Source organism: Phoenix dactylifera, chromosome 7, assembly GCF_051530095.1.
Source record: "Phoenix dactylifera cultivar Ajwa chromosome 7, Ajwa_hap1_PhDact_Kaust_v1.1, whole genome shotgun sequence".
NCBI lineage: Eukaryota > Viridiplantae > Streptophyta > Magnoliopsida > Arecales > Arecaceae > Phoenix > Phoenix dactylifera.
The window spans coordinates 24,323,856-24,339,674 of record NC_143196.1 but is presented as its reverse complement, the minus strand read 5'-3'; the positions used below and the strand labels follow the sequence as shown (position 1 = coordinate 24,339,674).

General features: G+C 36.1%; 1 protein-coding gene across 4 annotated transcripts in view; it reads right to left on the bottom strand.

The window, feature by feature from the left end:
• LOC103718690 (uncharacterized) overlaps window positions 1-15,819 on the bottom strand; it is a 26,076-nt gene extending 10,257 nt beyond the window's left edge. For 2 of the 4 annotated variants that reach the window (XM_088701340.2, XM_039127358.3), the window contains exons 1-9: window positions 15,651-15,813; window positions 3,987-4,153; window positions 3,482-3,567; window positions 3,354-3,396; window positions 3,145-3,201; window positions 2,965-3,022; window positions 2,380-2,465; window positions 1,330-2,112; window positions 1,089-1,231 (exon numbers count right to left, since the gene is read on the bottom strand). In XM_088701340.2, coding sequence (XP_088557466.2) covers window positions 1,091-1,231; window positions 1,330-2,112; window positions 2,380-2,465; window positions 2,965-3,022; window positions 3,145-3,201; window positions 3,354-3,396; window positions 3,482-3,567; window positions 3,987-4,088 — 1,356 coding nt within the window. In that variant the 5' untranslated portion in view covers window positions 4,089-4,153; window positions 15,651-15,813 and the 3' untranslated portion in view covers window positions 1,089-1,090. Of the gene's footprint in view, window positions 1-932; window positions 1,232-1,329; window positions 2,113-2,379; window positions 2,466-2,964; window positions 3,023-3,144; window positions 3,202-3,353; window positions 3,397-3,481; window positions 3,568-3,986; window positions 4,154-9,318; window positions 9,445-15,650 lie in introns of those variants that run through there. The other 2 variants (XM_008807616.6, XM_089924349.1) reach the window with 2 other exon arrangements.

The window sequence follows — 15,819 nt, the reverse complement described above, 5'->3', positions numbered from 1 at the left end:
TGAAAAACATCTTCCCATCGATGTTCCTTATCTCCAAAAAACCTCATGAAACAGTGAAGCAGATTTTTTCCAGGAAATAGAGGCTGGAACCAATTTTATCTCGCCTATGAACTAAGGAGGCCTGGAAGGATTCCAAGAACTAAAGCTTCTTCTCGATGAAATAGAACTCACCTAGGTAATAGATGAAGCAGAATGGAAATGATGCAGAAGCAAACAGTTCATGGTAAAAGGATGTTACAATTTTTTCACTAATGGGGGAGTCACTTCAAAGATTGGCCGGACCAACTGGAGACTTCCACTGCCAGAAAAAGTAGAGTGTTTATCTAGCTTGCTTTTCAAAACAACCTCCTCACGGGGCAGACAATCTAAAGAAGAGGAATTGGGCAACGAGGAGGCGTCGAATCACCTATTTTGGAAAGTCAAATGGGTCCAAATCGGACCCAACCCGGACTTGAACCGGACCTGAATTTTTTGGATTGGGTTTGGGTTATACATGGACCCTACCCAACCCGAATGTCTCACTAAAACAAAAATTGTAGAGGTGGACCCGACCCGACCCGATCTTCTATTGGGTTGGGCCTGGGTATAAAATTAGGACCCGAACAAGGAACCGGGTTGGATCGGGGTCACTCATGATCCGACCTAACCCGACCCATTTGCATCCCTAATAAGAAAATTAACTTTTCTCAACTAGTTTAACACGCTAACCATTTTCTGCTACCAGCATGTCAAATAATGAAGCCAGACTACAAAACTTGAGTCTTGATGGATAGCATCAAATTTTTTTCAACCAGGAAAGAAAAAAAAAACATAACAACCTTCTCGCTATAATTATGAATAAATGCTTATATGATGAAGAAATTTAGTTTTATGGACTCCAGATTTTGGTTTCTACAAAGACCGACAATAACCTGCATACATCTTAACTATTAATTAGCAAAAGAAAATGTTATATATAAAAGGATTTCACCTTGCCTTTGTGTTCAATGCAACTATTCAACAAAATAAGAGGGGAGGGATGCGTTGGAATCAGTTATCAACTGATATCAATATATTAAGCCAAGTTGTTGACAAAAAGAGTTACTTACAATCAAAGTTTCAGCATTGCAGCTTCCACCAATCCATTTCTGCGGAATGGGGACCCTAATGGAGCGATTAGGCCCAGACTTTGCATCACTCTAGTTCTCCTTGCACTAAGACCACCTCTTTCTTGCGGTGTGCCATACTTGGTCTAATGAATTAATTGAAGTTACCATGACATAACATCATAAAATAAGAAGAGAAATGGTAAACGAATGATAAATGGGTAGAGGAGAGAGATATACTCACAGAGCAAGGACTCTCAATATGATGTTCTTTAGTGCCATCATGCTTTGGTAGTCCTGATCCCATTTGCTTTACATTTTTGACTTCAGAAACTCCATCTGTTGCATTCTCTATCACACTTGACCTTCCTTCTTTACGTTGTTTTTTCTTGCTGCATTTGGAAATTTTATCTCCATCCTTTTCTGTTCTCTCTTCCTTATCATACTTACGCTTTAATTTTCTTAAACAATCTTGTTTCATCATTTCGAGTTTTGAACCTCCATTGACAGCCTTTCGTGCCACATCTTGCCTGCCTTCCTTACTTTGTCCGATGCTTACCTGGTTTTTAACATCTTTATGCTTCCGATTTCTGAAAATATATCGCTTTATATTTTTTCTTGTCAAAGCTTCGTCTCTAACCATTAATGTTACCTGCTCCTTAACATCATTAAGCTTCATCTGCCTTGAACCATCTTGATTTGTGTTTTTCATTTTAGAAGTTCCACATTTTTCCTTGTCTACCACGTTCTTCTTTCGTACCTCCCCTTGCTCCACTCCTTTGTCTTTGAAAGCTTCACCTTTAACATTTCCTTTCACCTGTTTCTCAACATTGTTATGCTTTGGCTGTCTTAAATTATATTGCTTTGTACTTCTGATTTTAGAACCTGCTGCTCTGCCTTTCTCTGCTATCATTGGTTTTCTTACATTATCTTGATTTATCTTTAAACCTGTCTGAGATTCATCCCTGGACTTGTCTTTGCCCTGCTCTGCTCTCACTTTTTTTAATTTATCTGAAGGACACCCAGGCTGAAAGCAAAGCTTAAATTAATTAATAAAGTATTTAACACATTGTTCAAGCAGATGTTACAAGTGAAGAAGGAACTATATTGAGAGCTCTTGAAAACTGAGGTGATAATCAAATCTCAGTCTGTCCTTGCCAGTGGTCTCTTATCACATGGCAGTGACTGTGATACCCCAGATTTTTGGCTTCACTAATAATTAAAACCAATTTGGATTTGAGGCTCTAAAACAATCAATGACTATGAGATTAATTATTGTAACATGTAAACTCACAGAGACAGGTCCAATTGCTTCCCGGTTTCTCTGTATCTTATCTTGTTTTTGTTTTTTGACTTTAAGAGCTTCAACCATAAAATTTTCTGCAATATAAATACCATGAAAAAATATGTAAAAACAAAGAATAAACCGACATTTGTTGTGTAATAATAAAAGATACATAATTCTACTCATGGTTATCTCTTTGATAGTAAAACGGTCCATGCACAACTTTATACATGATGCAACTTCAGAGACTGTCATCAAAATTCAATTGTTTGATAACGAAAGAATAATTGCAAAAAATGTAGCACTGTTAGTCTCTACAGTCAGAACGCTTACCCTCTTTCATATCAACAAATTGGCCTCTATCTGCATGAAGGTTATGGTTACAGATGTAATCATAGACTATTCTTTTTCCCATTTATGTTAATGCTTTATATTGGCAGAAAAGCCAACTCCCTTTGAAGCAGAATCATGTTTGGACAGTGTGCAACATGGAACCAAACATATCAAGGGTAAGAGGTAATTTATCCCAAATGTGTTTGCACATGAAGAGAGACTGTGAAGAACAAAAGATGACTTATGAAATGATTGGCTAACCTTTAGATTTAGAAACTTTTCTCTTAGACTTGCCAGCTGATTTCAGGCATAAAAGGTCCTGTACTCGTCCAGTTCAATAAAATTGGAGAAATCATCAGTACTGAGCTTTTTCCACATTATAACTACAAGATGATGAGGGAATATATTCTGATGGGGCAAAAGAATAAAAGAAAAAGGTACCTCCTCCAGAGATTTCTGGAATGCTCCTCCAGCATCGCAATTTTCTTGCTTAAGAAACTATATTTTGGCACAGATATATATGACAGAACTGAGTCAGTAGTAGCCCAAAATTGGAAAAAAAAAAAACCAAGAGATAAAATGGAAGACAAAGTAAAATATAACAAAAGAAAAGTAAATTGCTTCATAAGCAATGGGTTAAGCAAACATACTTTCTCAAACTCAGAACTATTTTTCCAAGGGTCCATGTACAAGCTAAGAAGAAACGCAAAAAATCAATGATATCCCCAACAAAATCAATCATTAATAATAGTAACAAGGAAAGAGAAGAACCACTCACTATTCATAAGTTCCATACTGCCGAACCAAAATTTCATCCTTTGCCTTCTTTTTGGGTTTATTACCCACAGTTTTCTCATCAACGATCTTAAAAGAAAAGGGAAAATCACTGTCATACAAAGACCACTATCTGAACTACAGGGGATCATGACTATTAGTGAACATGACAAGACAAATAAACAAGCTCCATAGTGACAATTGTTGATAAATGCAGTTCTTTAGATGGTAACAAGAAACTTATCTTAATAAACAAACCTTATTCCATCTAGACTGGGCCAGCTTTATGGATCAGATTTCCATCCAAAAGGTCATGAAATTTTATGACGGACTTTCAACCTAGTATCAACCCACTAATTATTCTTTATTTTTGTGTTAAGAAAAGGAGTTTTTAATTTTTTTTCTCACAATATGCAAAGGATTCTCTTGCCTAGCTACAGTTATGGTGGCTTCATATGCATAGGCACAAGAAAAAGCATTTAAGATGGATATTCATCTTCACAGTATACCTGAGCAGGCCACCATGAATTGTAATGGATCTTGATCCATGCAGTGTCCCCAGGTTTAAACTGGTGCTTTAACTGATTGCGCCCAGATGTGATGGCTTCCATTCTTTCACTAGAAGGATGTATACTGTGTCTTTTCTTCCTCCGTCATTTTGTTTTACACAAGCAACCTGAGGTCACAACCGACATTGAAGATGGTAATCATTAGTCGCTACATTTTGAATCATATACCTTCCAAGGAAAAACAAACCAACTATTATCAAATCAAGTTGTACAGTAGAATAAATCAATAAAATTTTTAAGGTACATAGCTGGAATTATCAACCGAATCTTAAGGCATGAACTGATGCACAAATGACAGTCAGAGACACCATCAATTAGCTACTACAATTAAAAGATCATTGATTACCAAGCAGGCGACTGCTCCTAGGAATGCAAGACAAAAACTTGCACTGCCATAAAAGAATAACTTAGAAGCAGGCTATGATGAAGTGCCTAGTTTATTCATGTATCTACAAAAAGAGAAAGTGCTATCATGTAGGATCAGCAAAATATAGAACTGTATGTGTGTTGCAAAGCAGTTCAACAATAAGGTATATGTAGATTTTTCAGCCACATTCAGCCTCTTATAAAAACAAATGATGCATTAGACCAAGAGAAACCCAATCATTGTTCCATTTTTTGGCAAGTTATGTGCTGCGGCTCATCTAAGAATCAGGACTTTCAAAGAACTGACAACAAGATTAGTTGTTATGAACTAAATCTATTGAGGATTGTTGACTCAATTGATTGATTTTGATGAGTACAAAACATTTGTGTATAATACTAATGATTTTGTGTTCTTGGACAAGTTAATTTATTTTATAGAGAGCTCAATGAGGTTGAAAAGTTAGAGAAGCATAGAGAAGTTTTTTGAAGAGTTTTGGGAGTTTCTGTAGTGGATGAGTCGACCCCAAGCTATCTCGAGTCGACCCGAGCACAAATGATTTAACCCCTGAATGGCTACAGACAGAAAACAGAAAGCCGTCAAAAATAGCCCTTTCACGAGTTGACCCCTGAAGATCATGAGTCGACCCCTAAAGAATTTCAGTAGACCCGTCTGCACCTGACAACAATAACGGCTAGTTTTTCTACGAAACTAGAATGGCGATATTCACTCTCAATGGCTCTTTTAGCTTTCCTAACAGCTAGAAACGTCCTCTAACTAGTTATTGAAGATATAAATGCATGGAGACACCCAAGAAAGACAAGAAGAAAAGAGAGGATCAAGAAAAGTGAGTGGATAAAATAAAAAGAAAGGAATACAAGTCTATCGCTACTTTTTGAGCTTCAACTTGAGTATCAATCTAAGAAGCGACCATCCAAAACCTCCACCCACTTCAAAGAGAGCTTCGAAATATTGAGAGAGAGCTTCAACTTCCAATCTTCAAGTTCCATCACAATACATAGAGCAAGCAAGAAAGGAAAAGGAAAGAGCTGACTTCCATTCTTCAAGATCCCAACATTCAGAGCAAATCAAGCACAAGCTACAAGAAGAAAAATCCAGCATTTGTAAAGGTCATTGTGTATATATTTTTCTATTCTTATTTTGTACACAAGATTAAGGAAGCTCGTGTGGAGTTTTTGGTGTGGCTGACATCGTAAAAATCAGATGGCTTGTAAGATTTGGTTGTACCCATAAAATAGCTTGGTTGTGGTTGCTTGCCCTGAAAAATCGACTAAGTTTTGATGAGCTTGAAAATCAGCAAAGTGTTCCTAGGTATTGGAACTCCGGGTTGGTTTTAGCTATATCGGCAAAACAACTTGGTTTTGGTTGATTGGCAGAAAAAATCAACTGAGTTTGGTTGTGAGCCCAAAAAACAAATGAGTTGTAATCTTGTTTATAGATTATAGTGAAATTTTTAAGGAGAAAATCTTAGAGAGTGGACGTAGGTGAAGGGTTGGCACCGAACTACTATAAATTCTGGTATTTGATTTCTTTGTGCTTGTTCTTATTTTCTGCACTTATCTTCAGCATTCATTTCACAGTGCATATTGGTATATTACTTAATCATTGTTTAGGTTTGTAAAAAATTTTGAAAAACCCGATTCACCCCCCCCCCCCTCTTGGGTTGTCATCTTGGGCAATAATTGGTATCAGAGCAAGTGTTCTCTTATCTTTTATAGACCTAACCGTTTAGAGCCTAAGATCCATATAGCAACCCTTGGAATGTCCTTTGCTAAAGGATGCTCCTTTGTGAGACCTCTTTTTAACGGATTTGATTACGCTTATTGGAAGGCTAGAATAAAAAATTTTATTCAAGCACAAAACTATGTATGGAATATTATAGTACATGGCCCACACACACCCACTAAAATCATAAATGAAATTCAGATTCCCAAACACAAAATTGAATGGGACAATAATGAAAAGAAATTAGCTCAACTAAATGCTAAAGCAATGAATATAGCTTATTGTTTTTTTAATAAAAATAAATTTAATAAAATTTCTACATTTTCTTCTGCTAAGAAAATCTGGGATAAATTGAAAATAATCTATGAAGGAACCAATAATGTGAAAAAATCAAAAATTAATATGTTAACACAAAATTATAAAATGTTTAATATGCAATCTTATGAATCAATTTCTATAATGTTTTCAAGACTTTCAAATATTATGAATGATTTGAAAACTTTAGAAAAATCATATACTAATGCTGATCATGTGAAGAAGATTCTTAGATCTTTGCCTAGGTCTTGGAAAGCAAAAGTGACAGCTATTCAAGAGGCAAAGAATCTAAACGAGCTATCCTTGGAGGAGCTCTTGAGTTCTCTCATGACCCATAAGCTAAGCATGAAGAACCAAAAAGAGGATAGCAATGAAGGGAAGAAAATTTTAGCGTTCAGATCCTCAAATCAGGAAGCTAGCCTAGAAATTGAGGAATATGGTGAAGAAGATGAAGATCTATCATTAATCACCAGAAAATTCAGAAGTCTCCTGAAGAAGAAGAAGAAGAAGCTGGAAGGAAGAAAGAGATGAAAGGAAAGAAAGCTTTGGCTAAGGGGGAGCCAAGCAAGAAAAAGAAGAAGAAGAAGAAAATTTAGAGCAACAGCAAAAATTCAGCTCCAAAGAAGAAGAAAACAAAGGTTAACAACTTGTGCTTTACGACACAAGAAGATGAGGTAAAACCTAAACCCCATTCTGATTTTACATTAGATGAATTGCAAAATACTTTTGAAGATCTTCTTTTCGAGTTAAAACAATTAGAAAAGAAAAATAGAGAACTTAGAAAAATAAACTCCAAACTATCTGAAGCAAAAGAACTAATTTCAAAAAAAAAAAGATCAATTAACTATGAAAAATAATGATCTGAAATTAAAAGTAGAAGACTTAAATACTAAGCTTTCAAGATTCACATATGGAAAGGAGAAATTGGATTTAATTCTAGGCAATCAAAAGTGTATGCATGATACAAAAATAACTAACTCTAACAACCCATTCATAAAATGTAATTACTGTGGAAGAAAGGGACATATGGCACATTCTTGTTCACTTAAAAACAATACTGCTGATGGAAATAAGAAAATATGGGTTCCTAAAGTATCAATAATTACTAGTCAACAAAGATCTAAAAAAAATTATGTACCTCAAATTAAAAATTAATCAAACATAAACCAGTATTAGTGCATTCTGATTTAAACTTGAAATTACTAAAAAAGCTGAAAATTAGACCATAACCTTGCTTATCTGAAAGAAACATAAATGATTCTAAATTTATAGATATGTTAGAACTAAAATAGTGGATTGATTTTGATGGATCTCTTTATGTTGCCTTACATGCTTTAATTCTATGATCCTTGTGCTTAATGTCATGATACATATTATAATGCACTGATACTTGCTGAAACTCATCAATATTAGCTCCTTATTTGATTTTGGTTCTATAAAGCTTCTCATATCTTTAAAATGAATATGATCTGATACTTTGAAATATGTGTTCTATATATCCTGATATTAATGACTTAAGAGCTACAATGCATAGAAAATACATATTTTAAATTATTAATCTAAAAGTTTCATTAAAAACTTTTACAAATCCTGAAACTTTAAAAGGAACGACTAATTAAGGAAGAGAAAGAAAACTTAAGAGGCAGAGATCATATAGAACTCAACAGCATAAATTAAAAACTTTTACAAAAAGAGAAGATAACATATGAAGAAATGAAAATTAAGTCTCTTCAATAAGCCTCTTTTGAAATTTGTTCAGATACACCTTGAAACTTGCTATTTGGTTGTTACATCATGTGCTTCAATCATAAACCAAATTACAACTCTAATATTTGATATTTTTTAGCACCACTAAAATTGATCTTAAATAGGTCTAATTTAATACAAAAGGGGGAGAGAGAAAGTTAACTATTGCTAAGTCTAAAATTTTTGAAACTCTTGAAACCCAAGTGTCTGATACATCAAAGTTGAATGATTAAAAGCTCTGAATCTGATTTTTCATCTTTAAGCTTTTTAATTCCCCTGAATATTGATTGGAACAAATTTGAAGTTGCTATAATTCTATTAATATTTGATAAATTTTAGAAGGCAAATTTTTTATGCTGTCAAAAAGGGGAAGAGAATAAGTTTAGCATATGCTTAATTGAATATATATTAGCTTGGATTAATTTGAACATTTTATTTACTTCATGTTTTACATAAATAGATTAATTCTACATAAATAGATTAATTGTGCATAAATTCTAGAAACACAATATGCTTTATTTTGCATATACTCAAAATTTTGTCACCATCAAAAAGTGAGAGATCGTTTACCCAATGGATTCATTTTGATAAGTACAAAATATTATTTGAGTATAATATTAATAATTTTGTGTTCTTGGAGAAGTTAAATTTGTTATATAGAGAGCTAAATGAGGTTAAAAGATTAGAGAAGCATGGAGAAGTTTTTTGAAGAATTTTGGGAGTTTCTATAGTGGATGAGTCGACCCCAGGCTATCTCAAGTCGACCCCTAAAGAATTTTGACTGCTTTCTATTTTTTGTTTGTCCATTTAGGGTCGAACCATCTAAGCCTGACAACAATAACGGCTAGATTTTCTGTAAAACCAAAATGGCCATATTCACTTCTAATGGCTCTTTTAGCCTTTCTAACAGCCAGAAACATCTTCTAACTAGTTGTTGAAGATATAAATGCATAGGAACACGCTTTTCTAATAGCTAGAAACGTTTTCTAACTAGTTGTTGAAGATATAAATGCATACGAACACCCAAGAAAGACAAGAAGAAGGGAGGAGATCAAGAAAAGTGAGTAGATAAGATAAAAAAAAGGAATACAAATCTATCACCACTTCTTGAGCTTCAACTTAAGTATCAATCTAAGAAGTAACCATCCAAAGCCTCCACCCACTTCAAAGAGAGCTTCTAAATATTGAGAGAGAGCTTCAACTTTCAATCTTCAAGTTCCATCAATCTACATAGAGCAAGCAAGAAAGGGAAAGGGAAAGGAAAAGAGCTGACTTCCATTTTTCAAGATCTCAATATTCAGAGCAAATCAAGCACGAGCTACAACGAGAAAAATCCAACATTTATAAAGGTCATTGTGTATATAATTTTCTATCCCTATTTTGTACACGAGATTAGAAAATCTTGTGTGGTGTTTTTGGTGTGGCTGACACCATAAAAATAGGTTGGCTTATAAAGTTTGGTTGTATCCGTGAAACAGCTAGGTTGCGGTCGATTTTTCTTGAAAAATCGACTAAGTTTTGCCGAGCTTGGAAATCAGCAAGAAGTTCCTAGGTGTTGGAACTCGAGGTAGGTTTTAGTTGTACCGGCAAAATAGCTTGATTTTGGTTGATTGCCTGAAAAAATTAACTGGGTTTGGTTGTGAGCCTAGAAAACAAATGAGTTATAATCTTGTTTATAGATTATAGTAAAATTTTCAAGAAGGAAGCCTTGAAAAGTGGACATAGGTGTAGGGTCGGCACCAAACCACTATAAAATATTGGTGTTTGATTTGTTTGTGCTTGTTTTTATTTTCTGCACTTATCTTCAGCATTCATTTCGTTGTGCATACTTGTGTTTTACTTAATCATTGTTTAAGTTTGTAAAAAGTTTTGAAAAACCCAATCCCCCCCCCTCTCTAAGGTTGTCATCTTGGGCATCAAAGATAGAGAAACTTAGATTTTCTTTCGTCAATCTCCATACTTTCACATAGTTGCAATATCTAAAAGCTTAATTGCTTTTATAAATGGCCTCATTGAAGGGTGCACCAAAACAATGAATGACTGGTGCAATGATGGAATGCTTGACATAGTGACATCTTTGGTTCCCTATGCATGTGATCAAGAAATAGTTGATTATATAAGCGAGATGTTGCATATAACAGTATAAAAGAGAGAAAACTTCAGTGAACAAAAAGGCCTAAGAAAATGGAGCTTGTAAAGCATATGCATATAAATGGACATATGCATGCATGTATTTCTGCATGTGGAACATGCTGGAGAGTACTATACAACCTATAAAGCATGGACATGTATCCAACATATAGATACAACACAATAAGTACACTAATACAAGAAATCTGGAAGTAAGATGATGTAGCCACAGCATAAAAACAAACAGATGTATATATATATATGTTGTACACGTGCATATATATTACAAAAATATAAAAAAAGGTCTATAAGCAAAGTGAGCTAGAGCTATGAAATAACATAATCCATACCAAAGTTCACTAAACTAGTACCAAGGCACGTACTAGCTGGAGATCAATTTGATATGGTACAGGTCCGCACCATGCCGTTCCAGGGCATCAAAATAGAAAGAGGAATGGAGTGGGGAAGAAGGAAAGGAAGAGAAAGAGAGAGAGAGAAAGGAGGAGAGAGAGGGGGGAGAGGGAGAGAGAGGCAGGGAGGGAAGGGGAGAGAAAACCCTAACCCTACAAAATCAGGGGTCAGAGACAAGGAGAGAGGGTAAAGGGAGAGAGAGATAAAGATAGGAGAGACGGGGGGAGGAAGAGAGGGAGAGAGAGAGAAAACTCACCTGTCATCATCGTCAACAATGGATGGTTTCAAATGTGAACGAGAAAGAGGATTAGGGTTTCCATCTAAGGCTAATATTCTTGGGGTTGGAGATGGATGATGGCATCAACGCGAGGAAGGCCATCAACACAAGGCTAGGGTTTCCATTGAGCAGGAGGAGGAGAGTCAACGCAAGGAAGGACATCACTGACACTGGCCAGCTACGGACCTTGAGAGAGAGAGCGAAGGAGAGCCTCAAAGGCTCTCAAAGCATCAAACTGCGAGAGGGGGTGAGAGGGAGGGTTATCAACAATAACTTATTAATTTTATTTATCTTAGAAAATTAGATATCCTCTTCCAATACTCTAATACCTTTTAATCCATTAGATCACCAGTAATGTATTTTAGAAACATTGGTAAGAGATGATATGACATACAAAAGCACTTATAACATATTGCATATAGATGGTCCTAAACAAGGTTCACCGAAGCGATACTAAAGGTTATTCTGACTGGCAACCACTTTAATACGATACGAGTCCATATCGTGTTGTTTCGAGGAATACTGAAAATAGGGAGAGGGAGGAGAGAGTGGAGAGGGAGGAAGGGGGAGAGAGAGGAGAGGACCAGAATTCGAAGAGGAGGGCCGCCACGAACACAAGCAAAGAGAGATAGTGAGAGATGGAACGAGAAGGGGAGAGAGATACCCTAACCCAAACCCTTAAAGAGGGAGGGAGGGAGGGACGGGGGGAGGGAGAGGGAGAAGGAAGAGAGACGAGGGGGCTTATCTAAGAACGACAACATCAACAGCAAAGGCGAGACAAGCATGAAACCATTGAAGATCGGCGAAGAGAGCAAATGAGCATCAAGGGAAGGGGGTTACAAAACCCTCAAAGCCAAATAAAGAGGATCCAAGGGAGTGCTCTTATAAATTAGAGGCTAAACCGACTTGAGCGACTGAGCCATCCCAGATTGGTGTTGGTACAATTCAATATGGGTCAAACCATTCGTTTTGAGTCGGTTCAGCAATCACTGATCCTAAATCAAGATCCATATAAATCTAAGAAAGATTCGTCGAATCAAAACCGAAGGACGTACACCCTGACGACTGGTTCGGCACGGTATGGATCCATACCATGTTGTTCCAAGGCATACCAACAAAGGGAGAGCCAGAGAGGGAGGGAGAGAGAGGAAGAGAGAGAGAGAGAAGGAAGGGAGGGAGAGAGAGAGAGAGGGAGAGGGAGGGTGAGAGACAAAAAGGCCAAGAGGAAGGGCTCGGAAGCTGTCATCGAAGCAAGGCTCTCTTGTTTTGGCAAACCAATTACCGACTTCAATTCGAAACTAGAAAACCTAAAAAGGGCTATGAATTAGGGGAGCTGTGTTCCGACAAGGGCTTTCGAGCTCTCCTCCCTCTCTCGATCCCTCTCTTCCCCTCTCTCTTCCCTCCATTCCTCCCTTCTTCTCCCTCTCCTCCCTTCTTCTCTCTTTCTTTTCCTATCTCTCCTTATCCTCTCCTTCCATTTCAAATCGAGGTAATGAACCATACTGTTAATCGACTGGTCCCGATTCAGTATTACCCCGAACCGACCGGTTTAGAATGGTTCAGCAGACCTTGGATCTGGGTTTTGATCAATTTGTAATATATGATTCTTTTATGGGCTATGTCATGTTTTCAGTTAGTTCATCATTAGTCTCGTAGGTGTATTATGCTAGTTAGGAGCCAGAACGGTAGGGGAAGTAGGCAACCAATGCACCATGACAGAGAGATGCAAGTCTATACAAAGAATTGCAATCAAAACACCTAAATATACAACTTTATTTTTTTCTAAAGATAAACCAATTTCAGCTGCTTTAAACTAGTGTGTAGAGACATTTTAAATAAATAAAGATAGTTTCTTAATTAACTGAAATTGATGGATTATGACATATCATAAACATCCATAATATTTATTCTTTAACATGTGCAGAAAACAATTCCAAGACATTTGTCATACAAACTAAAATTAGATAAATGTGTTTATACATAAAATCACAAAAAAGTTCAAAATCCAGAAACAAAGATCTACAACGGGATATGTAATATGTTTATAAAATTGCAACACATTACAGTTGCTAAACACATATCATCAAGAGATCTAGTTAAAACAGAAATATCTCAAATTCTAATCAAAAAGAACATTAGGCGAATCAAATGATGGAATGAGTTGTTTCAGCTTCCCTCTACGGCAAAACTGCACTTCTCTATTTTTTGTGCTTTCAAAGTTCTTGTTTTTGTTAATATTAAAAGTACCTGAGATTTTTGGAACATATCCCTATAGTTGATAAAAAACATGACATAACTGCAGATTGATAGCTTACATCTAGAAGGGGAATGGTAGTAGATTGAGGTGGAAGCAAGTATGGGAGAAAAACCAAATGTCAGGATCATAAAAGAACAATTCAAATTGATTTAAAAGTACGTGTTCCAGATGAAGTATGCATAACTATTTGTTTCAGACAATGGAACTACTTGTTTAGCGATTGTGTTCTAGAAAATTGTTGTAAAGCATGACATGGATAAAAGATACATGTAGACAGCAAATACATTAGCTAGAACATGTCTACCACCCTGAGAAAATGACTCTTGCAATCAAGGGATGTGTGTGTTATCCAATCAAAGAAAATTTCAGCCAAAATCCGATGATGTTCTCTCAACAACTAAAAGCTTAATTTTGCCCCTTCTTGCAATCATTAGAAACACCAACAACAATTTGTTCTTTCATTTAACACCTCTTTCTCATTCTACAAATATAATCCTCTAACTAAAAGTAAATCAACTGGTAGCTCAATTGATTGGAACATATCTCTCCAAGTAAGCGGTCAAATCTGAGTGGTGGCAAATAACCAACATATTCTCAAAATAATAATAATAATAAAACAAAAGTACATCAAGCTTTTGAACATTCCATCAGTTTTAAATTATTACCAGCAAAACCCTCATTGAAACCTCCATTTTACCAGATCTCTTCAAAGGCATTCTAGATTAATCAATATATGACCTTTCCTCCAAGATTATGCAACATCAAGGTTTTCACTACCAATACCGATACTTGCGTTGGTATCCAAATGGTACAGTGTCCACTAGAGTCCAATTCTTGGTACCGGTGATTGGTAAGGGGGGAATACCAAGTATCGATTCCCAATCAGCAAGAGTCAGTATGCCTAGTATGCAGTACAATCTGGCTCTGAAAACCATGTGTAAGATGTTTTGCTGTTTTGTCACTTTTAAAGGGCATATTCATGGCAAAAAGAAATTGAAGAAATTGAATCTGGTTTGTACTCCCCCTTAGGCTGTCGGTTTAATAGGTGTGGGGTTAGAGTTGGAGCTCTCTTGATCAACTCAGAAATTTGTGGGGTCTAGAGAAAATTACAAAGTGAAAGCCTAGGAATTCTCTCAAATTTAGCTCTATTTGGAATTTGTATTAGTTATGACTTAGTATATACAGTTCATATTGGATTCATTTACAAATCTGAGATCGGTTTGGGACTTTATGGAGAAGCTAGTGGTTAGCTTCTCCAAGACAATGCATTAGGGGTTATAACAGAAGACTTGGGTTTTTAAGCAATTTGGTTGCCAAGAAAATGAAAGAAAGAAAGAAAAAAAAAATCAGTGGAAGAAAACAAAGTTGAGTATTTTCTCATGTCTGGTTGAAGTAAAAAGAATTACATTGCAAATTGTTGAGAAAGTGGCTAAGATATGTTTAACTTATACTAAACCAATTGCCTTTTATTTATTTTTTCTCGAAATCGCTACTTTTTTCAGAAGAAAAAGCTTAGCAAATTTTGACCCTTTGTTTTCTCTCTGATTTTCTCTTCTGGTATTTTCATTTTACTATGGAACAAGGAGAAAAAATAGTTCCTACTTAATAAACTTTTTTTTTTGTTTTTTAACTTTCACCTTCTCAGCAACCAAACAGAGTCTTAGGGTTTTGCATACAAGAGAAAGCAAGAGCATTTGTTTGAGATATAGAGGTCTAAGAAGAAGAAGCTATGGTAATAAGAACAGGTATGCTTCCTTGGACATTACTTACATATTCCTACAAGTAATCTCTTGTTTATGCCCTGCAATCTTTATCAGAGAAAGGGTTTTTCTTCCAAGGGAGCGGGATAATTTTGTTCTGTTAGATTAAAGATCGTAACGCATCTGGCATTTGCACCCTTGCCTCTACGGGATCCCTCAGTTATTTCAGATAAAAAATGTAGCCCCATTTTGGGCGAACCAAGTACAAATATAAATTTTGTATGTCCAGACCTTTCTTCCCTTCCTTCTTGCCGCATTTATTGACATAAACAGCAACAGTCTTAAGGGGGGAATACTTTCGCACAAATTTCAAACTTTAATCTAACTTGATCCCTAAACACCAAATAAACAATAACACTCCATAGCTATGAAATATCCAATATAACACGCACCTAGCCTCATTTCTTAAGCCATTTCAAGTAACAAAACTCTAACTGAAATCCTTCACATTCAAAAAGGAAAAGCTAGCAGGACAGATGTCGTGAAGTTGGATTGATTAACCACAAAATAAACATAAAAAGAGAAAGAGAAGCCCAAGCAACAAAACAGAGAACATGGGAGCAAGCGAAGGAAAACCAGAGAAAAGAAGCGGAAGTACCCCAGAATTGGAAGACGCTGGACATCCGCTATCCCGCGCTTGGGCTTCTTCCGCTGGGCTTGTTTTTGGTTTTGATTTGAGAGGCGGGCGGCTTATTTTCTTCTGCCAAATAACGGGAGGAGAGGCCACAATAAAAAAATAACGGGAGGAGATCCCTCGGGGCGAGTTT